The following is a 19117-nucleotide window of genomic DNA, read 5'->3' on the forward strand; positions in this document are numbered from 1 at the left end:
TACGAATTATAGTTATATTAAAAATTGTCCAGCCACTTCTAAGCTCTATCATTGCAGTGGACAGGTGTTTCTGTTCAACAGTCCAAAAAATGTTAAATAAAGTGCGACTTTATTTAAGTGACTAGACTAAGACTTTTGCACAGTAGTGTATGTATAAAGTATATTTAAATATGTATAATTAAAGTATGTGTTCATATGTGTTAATGGTTAGATTGTCGCTGGAGGAAACAGCTGCGTGTGATGATGAATCAACTTTACAGTAAATGGGAAACCGACTTCTCCCTCGTGGTCTTTTAGTTCGCTCGCGCTGATCCGCTGCAGTCTGAAGAGCGTGCCGAAAGACCGGAGGAGACAGGTCTGCCGCAGTTTTCAAATGTCATTTATGCGGATTGACTCTGAGGCAGTCGCGACTTTGTGTTCAGTTTATGGAGCTAAATGCTATAGCCCCGCTAAAAAAGCCTAGCGACGCCTGTGCTTCTTGTGTAAATCTCGAGAACCAGGACACATATTTCAATCAATCGCTCAGGCATTTAAGAGGCACCGAAATGAGGCACTGAAATCTGCGTTCTTCTTCTGTTCAGTGCATACCGGTTCCATAGGTACCGGTGCCATATTGGTATAGGCATTTAAGGAAGAGCTTGCTTTAGAGAGGAGGAAGAATCCACAAGGTAAGTATGCATGTGAGCAGATCATGGGAGTAACAGGAGTAGTTCTAGTCACAGACCAGACAATCATTGAGTGCGTGGTGCAGACATATGAGGAGATTAAAGGCGTGGAACGATGATTGTTGAGTTCACACAGGTGGAAGCTAGTAAAAGTGCTGGGAAGTTTAGTGCAGAGATGACAGGTGATTGTGACAGTTCCTACCCTCCTGGAAGGTGTTACCCTAGAGTAACAGAATCCAACCAGGGAGGGAAGGAACAGTAGGCAGTACTGGAGGCCAAGGTGGTGCTGGCGGTAACAGGCCACACATATTTATAGATTAAGCCCTCATGGCTGTGACAAAGGAGCTAGGGACACAGGGAATACAGGAGTTAGGAATTACCTACGTGGCCATGACAAAAGAACTAGGGGAACAGGAGATTTGATCATGCTTCGTGGCAGTGACGAGAGAACCAGGAAAACAGGAGATTCAATCGGCCCTAACTTGAACATCCACCCCAGCTGTATAGAATGTTTACAGTTCTGTATAGAATCCAGGTGTGCAGATCGCTGGAGTAATAGAAGCAGTCCTAGTCACAGACCAGACCATCATCGAGTGTGTGGTGCAGAAATATATAGGGCCGAGGTGATGAGGTGTTTGAAGGCAGGTGAGAGTGATTATCAAGTGCGTGCAGGTGGGAACCAGGAAAGGGAGGGGAGAGGTGATCATGACAGTACTTCTCCTCCTGGAAAGCATGACCTCACACCTACAGAAACAGAATTCTTCCAGGAAAGGAGGGTGGGCCATGGAGGAGCAGGCAGTACTGGAGACCACCTGAATTTATAGATAAAGCCTCCATGGCCATAACAAGGGAGCTAGGAACACAGGAAATAGAGGAGTTAGGATCCACATGTGTGGCTGTGATGAAGGAACTATTAGAACAGGAGATTTGATCGACCTCTGTGGCTTAGGTACCCAGAGGTCACACAATCATGTGCTGAGTCCCAATTCGTATACTATCCGTCCTAAATAGTATCCGAAACTAGAATTAGTACGTCCCAAATCGTAGTATGTTGAAAAGAGTATTCCAAAGATACCTGGATGGTCTACTATTTCCGAAGTGCAGATCAATGCGAAGTGAATTCGAATTGCAGATCAATGCACACTCTAAGTGCAAATATTGCCCACAACCCATTGCATGCGGGAGGCAGGAGCTTTGCGATGACTTTGCGGTGATGTAAACATGGCACCCGGATGCAGCAGCGGAGATGCGCCCTCAGCTTTTAAGTGTAAGAATTCAAATGTTTAACCCTAATTAAAGTTATATGTTATTTCGTTACACACATTGCACATGAACGTCAGAACCAGCCGCCTCACAAACGACCTGCGTTTGGTTCTACGACGACACCGTCCTGCTTCTTCACTCCTCAACTCGGTAGAAGAACACATTGTAAAATGTATTGTGAAAAAAAAAAAACGATGAGAAAAAAAGATGGGAAAACTAAATCAAATTTTATTGGACATAAAGAATGAATGAAACGTTAACAGTTGTGGTGTGCGTAACTAGGCAAACCACGTTGTCATTCATGTTGCATGACGTCATCGAAGTATGTCCCAGAACGTGCATACTCTTTTGCTACACACTCAAAAGTATGTACTCTTTCCTCACAAAAAAAAGTACATACTTTTAGGTCGTAGTATAAGTAGGTGAATTGGGACTCAGCGATGGAGTGTGTGGTGCAGACTTGACTGAGGTGACGAGGTGATTGAAGGCAGGTGTGTGTGCAGGGGGGAGTCAGGAAGGGTGCTGGGAAATGTAGTGAGGCGGTGACAGGTGACTGATATTAGAAGATATTAAAATACTGCCATCTTGGAAATTCCAAAACAAGTTTTTTTTTTTTACTTTTACAACAGGAATGTCTTAGAAAATCAAAAGTTTAATTTTAAAAATGAAAATAAATTGTTACAAAATAACATAAAAAGGCATGAACATGTTGGAGCCAAGTCTTCAGGATGGTTTGAGCGAGCTGAATTCCCAACTAGAGATCTTTCTTAATTCTGTCCCAGTCTCTCCACCCACTGCTTCCTGTCAGCTTACCATTTTATGTATCAAAGGACCAAAATAAAAACTATCAAAAAATTTGAAGAATGTAAAACACTGAAAACACCTGATCCTCTCATTCTGGTGAATGGTTGTTGTTAGCTCAGAAGTACACACAGGAAATGATAATTAGGGAAGGATTCTAATATCATCCCCATAAGTAATGTATCCATCCAATTAGAGATACAACACAGTATGATCCTGTAATACGCTTTCTGAGCCTGAATGAACACCAGAGGGAAATGACCGAGAGCACGGTCTCTTCTGTCTCAGATGTCACTCACCCACTGGTCCTTTCTGATTGGTGAAGATCACGGTGCGGTTCGTGCCATCCGTGTTGGCCATGCTGATGTTATTTCCATCAGTCCAGTACAGTTTCCTGGACATGAGACAGTTAAGAAAAGAAGAATGTTAAGCAGGTTTTATCCTTTCACCAAACATTCAACTTAATTAATCAGAATTAAACTGAAATCACAATATGGCCTTGTGTGATTATAAAATCATGATTTCATTATTTAAGCAGCATGTGCTGAGTGCTTCATATCAATGATAGTAAAACAATAAACATGGTGCATGTTTCACTTGCAGGTTTGATTTATTAAAAAAAATATATATATATAATAATAATAATAATGGGTGACTATTTCACTCCATGATTTTACTGCATTTCATTACATGCTTTACTGCCACCAGCGTGATAGACAATGACAAAGAACAATGAGAAAAGCAGTTTGGGCCCTATGCCCATTTAAAAACCCATGTGAAAATGTTGCTGCATATTAGATATATTTTTCACTTTCATGCAAAAACAATCAAATGGAAACTTTCCTAAAGCCTATACTCCATGTCATTTTGTCTTCCAGTAAAAATAAGAAAACCAGAGTGTATGTGGTTGCATCCTGTTTTCCTGCCTTTAGGAAGTGGGATGTGTTCTTGTGTTAGTTTTTCTGGGGTAAATGTCACTAGTGTTTGTGGCACGTGTGGACTCACCCCAGTATGGGATGCAGCACGAGGCAGTGGGGTTTGTCTAGGCCCTGAATAACAGCGTTCTTGAAGGAGCCGTCCAGTCTGGCGACGTTGATCTGTTTCTTATTGCCATCATAGCTGGTCCAGAAGAGATTCCGTGACACCCAATCCACGGCCAGACCATGTGCGTTGGGAATATCTGATCACACGCAAGACACACCAAATAACCATTTCCAGATATGAATTCTTTAAATCAACATAATCAGATGAAAGACAAAGAAATCTAAACATTCATGCATTTCCACAGGGTTAAACATCTGGATGAAGAGAAAGAGGATGGTAATATGTGAGTCATTATTTCATCGTAAAACCCAACATGTCTGTAATTTGGTTTTGAGGGCTGTGCTAATTTTACTTACACAGCACTCTCTAAAACCACACTTGACTGTAAACACGACAGCAGTTCTGCACTGTACACGATGACAATAACTAGATTTAACAACAACATCCTCATATTCTAAGTTCTTGTGTAAATTATGGGATTGAACTCAATGGGATAGTTAGCCAAAATCTGACATGCTGTCATCATTTATTTGCACTCATGTGTTTTTTTATTATTTTTATTTTTTTTATCTTGTAGTTGACATAATGACAGACTTCTGAGAAACACAAAAAAATTATATATATTTTTTTAAATAGTTTGACTTTTTGTCCATGTAATGAAATTCAGTGGGGTCCAACACAACACTGGCTTGCACTGTATGAACAAAAAACACTAAGACATTCTTCAGAATATATACTTTTTGTGATCCACAGAAGAAGGAATGTCGTACAGATTATACAGAAGCATCTGTCATTTCGACAACCATGATTTGGTTGAAGATGTTCCTCTCAATTGAGCAAACTGGTTATAGTATTTGAAGATTCATACAGTATTCATATACTACAGTATATAAAGCCAAGTATGCTTTTATTCCCACAGAATAACTAGTTACAATTACATTTGGACTGTGATAACAATCAATCATAACCAGCTTCTGCTTTCAAATTGAAACTTTTTAACCTGAACTTCTCAAAAGTAATTTTTTTTTTTTTTTTTTTTGGTAAAAAGTCTCTTCCGCACATCACGGCAAATGTATTAATATGACAAAAAAACACAGTAAATATATTATACATTTAAAAAAATAAAAATATGTGAATCCTGTACATTGTAAATGGTAATTTATCCCTGTGGTCAAAGCTGTATTTTCAGCATCATTCCTTCAGTCCTCAGTGTCACATGATCTTCAGAAATCATTGCTGATTATTATCAATGTTGAAAGATGTGCTGCTGAATATTTTTGTGGAAACCGTCATATATGTTATTTTATTATTATTATTATTTTAATGGAGAGAGTTCAAAAGAACCGCATTTATTTGAAACAGAAATATTTTGTTGCATTATAAATGCATTTACTGTGACTTTAGACTAATTTAATTTACCTTGCTTAATAAAAGCATCAGTTTCTTAAAAAAAACTAAAAACATACTGACCCCCAACTTTTGAAAGATAGTGCTTTAAAATTAAACTTCTGATTACACAAAATGTAATTATGTGCTAGTCTGGTAATGCTGGGAACAGCTTGTGTAGCAGTTAACATCAACTGCAGGACATTACCTGCAATTAAGTGTCCAGCAAAGTGCATTTCTAAAATATTCATCCCATGTAGCAAATCCACTAGCCAAAGAACAAAGTAATTACAAAACATAACGAATAAAAGCACTGTTTGAAGTAGTTATTTTCTTTTGTACAAGTGCAACTGCTTTAACTCCACTGAAACTGAAGTCAGACTGAATGAACGCTGTACCTGCAGACACCACCGTCTCTATTCCTGTGCCGTTGATGAAGGCTCTCTTGATGGTCTGAGTCCGAACATCAGACCAATAGATGCGCTTCTCCAGAGCGTCGTAATCCACAGCCGTGACGTTGTCGATGTCAGGGACGGTGAAGGAGATGATGTAGTTGTAGTATGGATTATAGATGTCCACTCCTCTTATCTCAATCTGACGGGCGTACAGCAGGAACTGACGTGACTCTGGAAGAGACACAGAGACACCCGTCATGACTGGGGCCAAAAATGAGAGGAATCAAACCAGACATAAGGTCACAGTGAAGAAAGATTCCCCGGTGGTAATCAATGTCAGCAGGCTTGACTATCCATATGGGAATGTCAACCTAAAACATAAATCTATTAATTATAAGAAAGGATGATACATTTGTGTGTCTAGAATCTTTTAAGCACTCTGCACTGAAAGAAAAACAAACAAAGCACATGACACGCAGGAAAAAATATAAGGCTAAATCATGTGCACGATTTACAAATTCATTCCCTCAATGTACTAAAATGTGTACACGATTACTATAGCGTTCCCTCGATTTACTATTGCGTTCCCTCGATTTATAAATTGTGCACACGATTTACTATTTTGTTCCCTCGATTTGCTAAATCGTGCAAACGATTTAGCAATTCGAGCGAATGCAATAGTAAATCGAGGGAACGCTATAGTAATCGTGTGCAAGTTTTAGTAAATTGAGGGAACGAATTAGTAAATCGTGCGCACAATTTATTTATTTTTTCTTGCATGTCATGTGCGGGGCTCCGTAGGAACACCAGTACCAGGATTGGATAATTAAAGACAGTTCTTTAGCTCTTAATTTGACCTTAATTTTGCTTGGCCACTTAATTGTTGCTTGCATCTATATTTATATTTTAATTAATTATTTCAGTTAACAAGAAAATATTTGTAATAGTTTTAGTTTGATTTAAAATGATCTCTGCTTGTTTTAATCCATGCAGGACTCTATCAAGAAACCCATTCCAGATTCCATCAGGTTGTGAATGAATCAGAAGACGAGCTCTAGTTTATACCGTAGCAGGTGTGGTTGTCCTCACTCAGTCTCATGAGGTGTGGGCAGGCACAGGAGAACGTCTGATGGTAGTTGATCAAGCACAGGTGAGAACATGGGCCCAAACCACCGTTAGCAGCACACGGGTTCGGCGCTGGAGAGAGATGACAGGCGGTGAAGTATTGAGCTTTATTGTGTCATTACCACCTTCAAATGAATTGCCACCACCAAGAAACCAAACCAGCTGAGACAGGAACCAATGACAGACTAATGCAGAAGAATTGGCCGAGATTTGTGCATATTTGAATGATTCATGATCTGTATCTATGCAGTTTGATAAGGGTAGGATGTATGAAAAAGTAAGTAAGAATAAGAAATCCAAAGGTTATGGGTTCAAAGCAGATAGTGGATCCTTTGAAAGCATATCCAAACCAATTCATCTCGTGTGTCTGCTCCGGTCAGACATGAATAAATGGATGTCTGCCTCAATAAAATGAAGTCGCTGAGCTAAACTGTCATGACAAGTTTATTCACATATTGCTTTATTAGGCGCCAAACACCATCAGCACATGTGTCCATCAAGTGACTGGCTCCTCCCTCAATTTGACCTATGATCTTTCAATTAATAAAACAATTACAATCACAAACCAGTTAAGCTCAAACCCGGCCAAACAGGGCTGGAACGATACATGTACTGGTACCAAACTATCACGGTCTCGAGTCCCACAGAGGAGCTCCGGAAGGATAAAATGACGACCAGTGAAAGATGAGAGGACTAGGCCTGGACTTTATTTTGTGAGGGGCTGTAACACAATTTTAAGTTGTGTGTTCATTTTATTATTATTACATTTTGTTTAAGTGTTCGCTGGGTCCCGTCTCCTCCTTCGACACCAATGTAGCAAATATATTTTAACAAAATGAAATTAAAGTGGCATCCCCTCGTTGGACGACACACAAAAGAAAAAATAGAGTGTAGGGCTGGTCCTCTCTCCTTTTATCCTTCCAGAGCTCCTCCATGGGACTGGACCAGTGAGTGGCGCGGGTGCACCGTTCCCACGTCTCTCGGCCCCACCCCCTCATCATATGAACACTCACTATGAAAACAAAACATTGGGCTTTTGTAAAATAAAGAAAACTAGGATATCACTTTATGCCATTTTGAACAAATTAAGCATGTCACAAAAATTAACTGAAACTCAGCATATATAGGCTACGTTTTTCCCCTTGTTTATCTGTAAACTAAATCAAATATATTTCAAGAATTTATTCCTTATATGTACATGTACTGCAGATTATATATATATTTAACATAACGTACTAATATTTTGTATTTTCACATTTAGGTTGAAAAAAATATAATTTGTACCACTGTCTGTTCAAAATAAATGAAAAGAAAGTCGATTTTTTTAGTTTTGACCCCTGAACAGAGGTACATACCGACCCGTGACATCTGTGTACCATTCCACCCCTAGGAGTTAGCATATTATTTTTCAGTTTTATGTAGACATTCAGCACTGTGATAGATATGACCAATGTAATCTTCAGGATGAGAGGTTTGCATTTAACTGGTTTGGGGAAAAAATTCATGCCTTTGGAATCCATTAGAATCAAGCATTTTGTATCAGATACTCTTAAAATTAAATAATCTATTAAAAAATCCTGTAGTGGTACTATACAGTACATTGACGGTATTAGATGGTAATAACTTTGATACATACCACTGTGAAATAGCCATTAGTAACATCGCTATCAAAGTAACTTTAAAATAAAGTTTGAAGATTACCTTGCGGTTGTCTAGATGGGTGGTACACCTGCAGGTCGAAAGGTTGCGTGTTTGTTCTCTGAACCACTGTGACATTATTTCCAGTCCATTTGTTGGCCTTGGCCAGTGTGTTTGTGCGCCAGTCTGTCCAGTAAACCTCTCCTCCATACATCGTCACAGCGAACGGATGCGAGAGATACTCATGTCCTCTGAGCACCTCGATCAGTCCCGACCCGTCATACTTGGCTGAATAGATCGCATCAGATCTGAGACACAAGACATAAATAATTAATGTATATGGTCATTCATTTCTGATCAAGATCTGTCAACACAGAGTCAAGATGTACCTACATCGTATTTCTTCAAATGCGGTTGTCACTACCTGCATTTTCCAGGAGTCCATTCAGTTGTAGAATGCGGTAAATTACTGCCGGAAATGACTGAATTGCAGGTGTACAGAACAGCCGAATTTATCGGCAGTATGTATGTTCATGATTCTTCAAATGTTACCTGGCATCTATCCACAGAATTCGGCGCTCCAGATAGTCCACAGTTAGTCCATTGGGCCATCCTCCACTGCCCGTCTCCTTGTGAATGGTGCGCCTGCCATGTCCACTCATGGATGCAGCCTCTATTCTGGGCATTGTGGCATCCCAGTCTGTCCAGAAAAGGATTCTACAGAATCAAAGGACAGATGATTTTTTAATGCTGCTGTCAAAAGTGTTCTGGTGCCAGCATTCTTTATACAGCTTGTATTCTTCTGTTGTTTGGAAATGGGCAGAATCAACGTTCTTTAGAATTTGTTTGTATTTGGAACAACGTAAATTATTTCCATTTCCATTTTTCAGTTTTATTCTTGGGTGAAATATTCCTTTAAGAGCACTTGAAACATTCAAAATCAAAAAGTGATTATACAGTGAGATCACTTGAAAACAAAGTACAACAATTATCCAGAAATAAGCACCTACACAGGAATCTTAAAACATTGTTGTTATCAGCTATGTTCCCCTTGACCTACTTTCATGTGCATTTTGGAATATCACATAATAAAATGCTGGATGGAAACGCCATCCACATCCAGACCATCCATTCTTTAGAACATAAATTCTATAAGAAAATAAGATAACATGACCGCGTTCCGTCTGCATGCTCTGACGCTTGTCATTTATTGTATGGAAACATTATTAAATACAGTGCCTTTTCCCACTGATGCAAATCTTTTTTTCTTTGTGATATTTAGATAAGTTAATCAGGAAGTGACGTGTTTATACAATATTCCAATTTTGCACATACGTTTCTTTTGAATATAAATATTGTTAGATTAACTTTTTTTTTTTTTATTTGGTTTTAAAATTAAACATTTTAAATAATGTTTATTACCTTTGTGTCAACTAGAAATTACATTAAATATAAATGATGAAAAACTTAAACCTACACAAATGAAGATGAAAAATGTTGCTTGGCTACCTAAAGTTAAATGTACCTACTAAAATATATAAATTCAGAATAGTATAGAAATATATCAAAAATAATATTAAATAGCACATAACAAATTTGATAAAACCTAAATTAAATTTAAAAAGAAACCTGAAAATTGGCTAAAAATGAGATCTAATTCAAAATGTTAATAAAAAAACCAAGTGTGGCCGCTGGTGCGAGTGCTACTGAGCTTCATGGAGGAGCTCCGGAAGGAAAGCAAGATGAAATTATCATGAGTTTGTAATGAAAGTTTATGTTTATGTTGAGTCTCCTTCTTCCTGTATCTATGAACCATCCTACAATTACATAATCAATACTACAATGACACAATATCCTGATGAGGCTCAATACAAGTTTCAGAAGTATTGAACTAATAATGATGGGCTGCTCACCCCTCTCTGGGGTCCAGGGCGATGGCCCGCGGATGCTCCACATCTCCAGCTAGTAGAGTGGTGCGCATGGTCCCGTCCAGTTTGGCCACTTCGATCTGATCTAGGTTGCTCTCCACCCAGTAGATGTTTCCGGCGATCCAGTCTACAGCCAGACCCTCAGGAGTAGCTAATCCATACTGGATCACCACGTCAAAACTGGTCAGTGCTGCTGTGTGAAATAAAAATGGAAGAAAGAGAGGGCAACACAGAAAACATATGTATGGAAACATTCTTTTTTACCTAACTATTAGTACATTGAAAAAATCCATATTATGATTATGCATGTGTTCATTGTCTGAATTCATCGTGGAGAAATTAAAAAGTCCTGAAATTCATACATTTTAAAACACCAGAATAGATATATATACTGTACATATAACTAACCACCATTCTCTGACAGCTTTCCACGGTAAATTTTGTCCTCAACAACATCAGTCCAGTAGAGCGAGCTCTCGTTGAGGTGGAAGTCGAGTGCGATGGTGTTCCTCAGGCCTGGCACCAACACGCTGAACTCTCCTTTGTGAAGATCAATCCGTCGAATCTCATGACGGTTGGAGAAGATGATGAAGGGTTTAAATGGATCTGGAAAAACAATGGACTCACTGAAAGAATGCCATAACTCATGACTCGCTTAAGTAAGGGCCAAAGCTCTGATATTTTCCAACATCATCTGTTCCACAACATATCTGTAAAATGAGGTGAGAGTGGCAATCCCATACACGCCTGTGACATTACCTCTGTTTATATAAAATGTTTTTATTTCTGAAAGGAATGTGGAATACATCCAACAATCCATAATTCATCGTTTGATTGGCTGAGTGGGCTGCTGTGCCTCTTCCTGTCACAGTAAATCTTCAACCCCACCTCCTTCTTCTGGCATTTGCATTCTTTCATTACAAAAATAAACCACCTATTATACTGCTGAACAGTTCCTCGCAATTCTCTGCGTTTGTTCTGTCACAGACCAAATCTTAAACTAAAACCTTCTTTGTAGGAAAACAAAATCACTCCCAGCTGTAGTAATTCTACAGAAGACCACTTCCTATGTGCGAGTGAAACTGATGTGCCAGTACACATAGATATTCTGACAAATATTGTGAACCTTAACCATTTTCATATCTAGTCTAGTTTTCACAATCCTTACCCTAACTTATTCATTTTTATCTGTTTGTGGATATATTTTGGGATACTGGATATTTTCAAACAATTATCAATCCAAGACCATTTCAAAAGTTCCATTTTATGTATGCATGCATGCATTACTTTATTTTCCAGCATCAGTGCTTATTCCAGAAAAAAGGGAAAAAGCATTTCTGAAGGCCAAAATGAAATAAAGGCGAAAAACAAAACCATTAATTTCAGATTTCACAGTTTTAACATAAACTAATAACAAACGAATAAACCTGTGAGACTTATAAGACTAAATGTAAGACAAACAAATATGCATTACATTTATTAGTTTATTATCACATTATAAGTTCATTAGCTTAAACATATATGCAAAAAAAAAAAAAGCCTTCTCATCTTTTAGTAGGCTTTGGACGAGCGGATCTCACCTGTGCTCCTGCAGCTCTCCATGTCAGGCTCGAGGGCCCAGCCATCATAGCAGGAACATTTCACGTTGAACTTGTCCTGCTCACAGCGCTGGCTGCACTTCAGGTGTTTGGCACAGAAGCCCTGGATCTGACACGTTTTATTATCGTTGCCCAGTTCCATTCCCAGTGGGCACGAGCACAGAATGCCCTCACCCGGGGCCACTGTACAGTTATGACTGCAGCCACCATTGTCCAGAGAACACAGATCTAAACCAAGAAACAATGCCGTTAAATGGTCAAATCCTAGGATGAAACATTAACATTATGATGCCTAACCACCCCCAACACAAACAAATGTCACTCAAAATATAGATGTGATTGTTTGTTCATCGCAGTTTAATCACTGTAATGATAATAATGAGCTGAACTAATTGATGCACACACAGAGAGAGATCAGAGATTGCACTGTGCACACAGAAACATCCACGAGCATAGTAACCTGTGACTTTTATTAATAAAAGAGCTTCAATGCTGAATTATTTCTCAACAACAAGGGCAAATAGCTGTTTTTGAAGTAACTAAACTCACAGCTTCATTGTTTGTAGAGAGAGATACACGTGCAACTCTTTCTGTCTGTCTCTAGCTGTAAATTACCATATATGAGAAAAAAGTCAATCATTAAACATTTCTACCGTATAACTAATGACTACTATTAAATGTTTTGCATTTAACATTTTCAGCAATTATTCTTTATAAATATACTATTCCTAAGTCAGATGTATAACCAAGTCTATGAAGCAAGGCATTTTTTACTTACAGTATACTTACCAATTAAAGAATAAATATGAACTAATATTTCATTATAATAAGATATGTTTAATATCTTAAATACATTTTATAATTTAATAATATCAGTTAAATAAATCATTGAATTAATAAAACTATGAACAGAAAATGCTTTACTTCCATAAATGATACCTTTACTATGAATTCTGTGTATGCAGCTTTTTACAATGCAGCTTTTAGAAACATCAATAACAGTATCAGGCACCAGTAATTACTTCATCCATGTACTGATAGTGTGAGTTTCAGTCTGCACTCAATGAAAACCATCTCAGGGTGCACTGAGCCTCATGTAACAGTGATAAATCTTACCACAGAGTTTCTCATCTGAACCATCAGGACAGTCGTCTTTGCCATCACACAGTTTCTCAGCCGGCAGACAAATATTGGTGTCATTAGCACACACGTGATGGGAGAGTTTACACACCAGCGCCTCACAGTTATCTTCATCAGAGTTATCTTCACAATCGCTGTCACCATCGCATACCCAAGCCTTACTGATACACCGCGCTACGTAACAAACACACACAAGATATGCCTGTTAGCATGACAACTGACACAAGTCACATTGATCATGTGAACAATGAAATCTGGGAAAGAGCTCATCTTCATACATTATAAGGTGAATCATTCTTTTTTTATTTAAATCATCAAATAAATAAGTGTTGAAGCAATTTTGAATGATGACCTAATTGATTCGGTCAGTTCTTTTTAGAAATAAGTAAATAAAATATCTGAATAAACTTCTATTATAAACTGAAAACCCTGCAATACATTAAAAGAGAGAGGACATTTTATAAGAATGTTTTATTATTGCCTCACCTCACTTAATTCAGAAAAAAATTACCAAGATTGTGATGATTATGAACCATTCACTCATAAACTAAGTCTACTCATGGATCACTGAATCTCAAGATAAGATAGAATCAGTTTTCTGATTCCTCTGAGAATATCAGACTATTAAATTGAACAAATAACATATAATTTCGTCATCATTACCAGAATCCTTGCAGCCAAACTTTACTGCTGGATCACACATGTGTGTTACACCCTCGCAGTTCTTCTCATCGCTCAGATCCATGCAGTCAGTGTCTCCATCACACCGCCATCGAAGGGGAATACACAATCCATCCACACGACACTGGAACTCATCTGTGTGACAGCCACCAGGAGGACGGGTTGCTGTGGACAGGAAAAAGAAGAATTAAATAGAGATTGTATGGCAATATTTGAAGTATAAACAACTACACAATCCTTAGGTTCATAATTTTCATACAAGATACTTGGTAACAGTATACACTCTTCAAAAGATCCCAGAGAGCTTAACCTGTAGAGAAGGAGTGTTTGAATCATATGAAAAAACATGGGTGTACCTCAGGGTTCTGTGCTTGGCCCTTTCCTTTTTATCAGTACACACCACATCACAAGGACCTATTCCTATCAGTACTACACCAACAGCTCAGTTTGAATGTCATTTCCATTTCCAACTTAGTGAAGACAGAGCCCCTCATCTTCCCAGCTAGCTAGCAATTGTACATTACATCACTTCAACAACAAGAAGTGAGCTCTGAAATTTGGGATAACATTTCTATAGCACAGTATCACAGTAAGATTTGAGTTCTACAATGTCTGGAACTTTATTAATACAATTTCCTACTATTTCCCCGTAGTTTAACTGTTACATTCACATCTCTATCAGTTTTCTTTAACTCACATGTATTGTGTAACTTCTCCTGTTTCTGTTTCCTTAGGATGAGCGCTGAAACGATTAATTGACTTACTCGATTAACTCGATTACAAAAATTCCTAGAGGCAAAAACTCTGCCTCAAAGCCTCATTAAATTCCTATGATGCACACTATACGCACAGGGATCTGATTCACACAGACCATTGTTCAATGTTCAGGAAGCACACCATGGTGTGTGATACATTTTGAATGCGATGGCGATGGCAGAGAGTAAAGATGTCCATAAACCGCAGAGAATGTCTAAAGTTTGGGATCATTACATTCTTAAAAAAGAAGAGAACAAGGTGCAATGTGTCTACCGCAAAGCAGACCTGGCAGTCCACAGCAATACGACTTCAATAATTCAGCATCTGAACCGAAAACATCCACTCCATGCTGTTTCACCAAGCATCGCTGAAAACACAGTCTAAGCCTATATATTGATGTTCGCTGATTTTAATCCCATAATGTATTTGTAGCGATGTCGTGATGCAGTTTGACTAGATATGATGTTTAGCTTTGATGTTTTTAAGTAGTAAATGTATTCACATTCAATTGCAAGAGAGTATAGCCTAAAAAAAGAACCCCTTCTCACACACACACACACACACACACACACACACACACACACACACAAACTGCAATGAAGCAACTGGCCTGACTGGGACGTCACTCTTCCTCATGCACAGCACGCGTGCACGCACACACACACACACACACAAAGGTTACTAGGTTAACCATAGCAAATTGGCTCACCCCAGAAATTATATATTATATGTTAGTAGCTTAATGATAAATGCTGCAGGTGTAGAAATCTACATAAAACAAATATTTTCAATACCTCTGTTTTTTTTTTTTTTTTAAGAAATAAAAGCCAAATGCTTGATCATTTTACAGCCACATCATTTTTGTTATGCATTATTTGTTTTTGTTATTTAAAAACACACACAACAAATGTATCTGATTAATCGATTAAGTGCTAGATTAATCGATTACAAAAAGAATCAATAGCTGCAGCACTACTTAAGATGCATCACTTGCATTGTTATATTCTTTATTTGTTATTCACTTTGAATAAAAATTAACAACGGTTAACACTGTGAGTCATCTGAAGACAAATACAACTGTTATTGGGGTGGTTGTGTGAAATGTTTTTTTATTTAATTTTTTAGCATTAATCTTTTTTTTAAATCATTATCACCCTGTAATGTGGATCATATCTGACTCCGGAACTAACTGAACCACTGGCAAAGACGTGTATCCCCATGGGAGAGAGAATATTTGGGTAAAAATAGGTGTGGTGTATATGAATGCAAGGATTCCTAATTAACATGTAATCTGTAATAGTAAAAACCTCACACCATGACTTACAAAGAGCAGCACTAAATCAAAGCCTAAGAGACACGTATATGGTGAGAAACAGCTTAAGTTTCATGAATCTGGTCCTGGAGCACACATAACGCTGTATATTTGAGATGTTTTCTATTTGGATCACTGTCCAATGAAAGAAGAATGAATGAAGGTTCTTACACTATACATTTTCCTTTAAGAAAATGAACTATGGTTTTATTATAGTAAAGTGTAGTAGCTATGTTTTTTTAGCAGATTGATTTCCTTCTGTATATAACCACACTTTTACTAAAAATAACAAATATATGGTTAAACTCTGGTTAGTGTAGCAAAAACATGGTTAATTTGATTTTACCATGGTTATCCTACAGAAACTACTGTATATATATATATATATATATATATATATATATATATATATATATATATATTTGGTTTTATTTGTGATAAATCCATTTTTAAAGTTAATTTTTGTAAGGTAAGATTTTGGTGCAAAGCTTCCTGGTATCATCTGACCAAAATGAATGAATGAATACATGAACAGACAGACAGACATATATATATATATATATATATAGATAGATCTCTGTGTATTCTGTGTATATTTGTTTTGCCTGGAGTTCCTTTATGAGAGATGACTCTTTCTAAACAGTGCGCTAGGAGTTTGGTGTAGCTCTCACTTCCTGGCAATTGAACCAAAAGCAGGTGCTGCTTAAACATCCAACAGCTTTCATAATATTTTCCATTCCTACTTCAACACATTGATGCCGCCTGAGAATTAATCCAAAAGAAGGCAGCACAATTTTGTTGTCTAGTGTTGCATGGTGTGTCATGAACTCACCCTGGTTAGTGCAGTTGGCATGAGTCTCGTCGCTGTAGTCACCGCAGTCGTTGTCTCCGTCACAGGTCCAGTAGTCAGGTATACAGCGACCGCTGTTACATTTAAACTGAGCGCTGGAGCATGAATGACTGCAGCCGGCTTCATCACTGTTGTCACCACAGTCATTGTCTGCAAGAGGTTCAATTGCCAAATATATGCTATCAACATCCAAAATTTAAAGTAAGCCATGTTTTAAAGTACATCATCAGCCAAAGGTTTGAACACGTTTATGATCATAATAAACTTGTTGATATAACAAATTTTCATTGAAATTAGTTTTGCAGAAAAATACTTGGGATCCCAACATTGGTTAAATGCATCCCAGAATGCCTCACAAAGTTAAGAGAATGAACAGATTTTTTTGAGATGTAATATAAGATTGTGTGGAATTATTTTCGGTCATTACATAAGTCCCATACTATAATTTGTGTCGTTCAAATTATCTTTAATATACTTTATTAAAGTAAATATAATTTATAATAGCAAAGATATAGAAAAGGTGTATCCAAACTTTTGACTGAAACTAAAAACTAGGTACTTTTAATACTTTACTAATTTAAAAGTAGCAGAAATGATGGGAAATATTTTTCCCAGATATACTTGTCCATGAGAGCTACAGGCTATGATTTAATACAAACCATTTATAATACAAATATGCAAACAATATAGGCTGAAATATGAGTATTCACATCAATACAATGTAGTAAATGTGGCAACTTTTCTTTAGAAACAGATTTCACAGTTAACAATTTGCAACAAAAAAAATGAATAATAAATATCACAGAAACTGCATAGATCACACATGCACCATTGGGAATAAACACTGGTTAATATTTAATACTAGTCTATTCTTATAGATGTTACCAGAGATGTTAGTTAAAGGGAGATGGCCAGCGGCTTGCTAGCTTATTTACTTATATTTATTTTATTATTAATATTATTATTATTATATTTGTACTATTGCGGGGCAGGCTTTTTCCATAATGTAAGACATGTCTTAGAAATAATGAATTGCTGCAGATATTTTAGACTTTTCCACAGCCTTAAATGTGTATGAAAATCCTGTTCAGACCTTATTATATTGTTATAACACAAGTAAATTTATGGTGCATGTTGATCTATGCACTAACCGGTCGGTTTCGGACAATTGAACTCATCAGAGCTGTCCCCACAATCCTTTTCTGCAACACACAGCCCATGTGACACAGGGGGAGGGGCAAATGGTCAAGAGAAGAGGACATGACGTTACACAAAAGACACATGAAATGATCAACAAAGACAAATGAGGGAAATCTGTTGAAACAGTGCAACAGACACAAAAAAACGAAAGAGATGAGAAGATGTCAGCAGCTCACCGTTATCACAGCGCCAGTTGATGTTGATACAGCGTCCATTATTGCAGGTGAACTGAGTGAGCGGGAAACAGGTCGGGTATGCTGACAACACAAACATCATTATGAATAATCAATAAACAAATAACATTAACTAAAACTCCTTATCCCATATAACCAAAAGCATAATGAAGAATAATAATAATTAAATGAAACAGTAGTATTTCAAGTGCAAGTTTTTGTTGCATGTTGCATGTATATAATACATGTATGACTTAGTGAATTTACGCTTTACAAGATTCATTTCACAAATATTCTATAATCTTTTTTTTATTATTTACATTGCCCTATCAGTATGTGTTTTACACAACAAAATAGCAGGAACAGTATAAGAGCTGTAGTAAATAAAATTGCAATAATAATATTATCAATAGTTATAATAGGAAGGTTTGATTTTAATTGATCAAAGATCAATTTTCTTTGCGACATGAGCCATTACACTGATAAACGAAATAGATGTATTTCTAAATGTTGATAACATTTACAAAATGCAAATGTATAAAATGAATAAATTCATAAAATGTCAATCATTTCTTGAAACTGAATCTGACAAACCTTCTCTGAACTAGTTTTTCTAAAAGTATTACATGCATAGTAATGGTCAAATGTATAAATATTAATAAACTGCCATAAGCATAAAGGGGCATCATTTACCGCAGGATACAGGCTCATCAGAGCGGTCCCCGCAGTCATCATCCAGGTCACACGTCCAGGAGATGGGAATACAGCGGCCACTGGCGCACGAGAACTGATTGGGAGGACAAGTCCGAGCTGCAACAGAGAACCAAAACTCTCAAATCTAAATGTAATCTAAAATTATCTGTATGCCAGTAAAATATTCTTCTTCTTTTTTTCTTTTTTTTTTTTTCAAAATTTAAAAGCAGCAGATATAAACATGAAAATGTATAGTCCTTCTCTTCCAAGAATTTAAATCCATTTTCCACTGCTTTTCTGTGGAAATAATTAATCTTCAATTTATCTGCAATTACATATTGCTTTTGTAGAACATATGTACCTTGGTGTTTTTTTGTTTTGTTTTTTTTATGAAAAAAATCTGTTTCACAAGCATTTGTAGTGTATTATTTCTGGACTTCTTATGCATACAAAAATCTTACTGCATTGT

The 19117-nt window shown here is 37.2% G+C and overlaps 1 protein-coding gene across 7 annotated transcripts in view; it reads right to left on the minus strand.

The window, feature by feature from the left end:
- The window catches only part of LOC127968142 (low-density lipoprotein receptor-related protein 1-like), a 157498-nt gene that overhangs the window by 66434 nt on the left and 71947 nt on the right, over window positions 1-19117 (minus strand). For 4 of the 7 annotated variants that reach the window (XM_052569058.1, XM_052569059.1, XM_052569063.1 and 1 more), the window contains exons 18-31: window positions 18649-18765; window positions 17959-18039; window positions 16565-16732; window positions 13647-13829; window positions 12960-13157; window positions 11826-12071; window positions 10654-10851; window positions 10231-10438; window positions 8870-9034; window positions 8381-8625; window positions 6620-6751; window positions 5558-5785; window positions 3735-3909; window positions 3029-3123 (exon numbers count right to left, since the gene is read on the minus strand). In XM_052569058.1, coding sequence (XP_052425018.1) covers window positions 3029-3123; window positions 3735-3909; window positions 5558-5785; window positions 6620-6751; window positions 8381-8625; window positions 8870-9034; window positions 10231-10438; window positions 10654-10851; window positions 11826-12071; window positions 12960-13157; window positions 13647-13829; window positions 16565-16732; window positions 17959-18039; window positions 18649-18765 — 2439 coding nt within the window. The remainder of the gene's footprint in view (window positions 1-3028; window positions 3124-3734; window positions 3910-5557; window positions 5786-6619; window positions 6752-8380; window positions 8626-8869; window positions 9035-10230; window positions 10439-10653; window positions 10852-11825; window positions 12072-12959; window positions 13158-13646; window positions 13830-16564; window positions 16733-17958; window positions 18040-18648; window positions 18766-19117) is intronic. The other 3 variants (XM_052569061.1, XM_052569060.1, XM_052569064.1) reach the window with 1 other exon arrangement.

This window comes from Carassius gibelio, chromosome B11, assembly GCF_023724105.1.
Source record: "Carassius gibelio isolate Cgi1373 ecotype wild population from Czech Republic chromosome B11, carGib1.2-hapl.c, whole genome shotgun sequence".
Lineage (NCBI taxonomy): Eukaryota > Metazoa > Chordata > Actinopteri > Cypriniformes > Cyprinidae > Carassius > Carassius gibelio.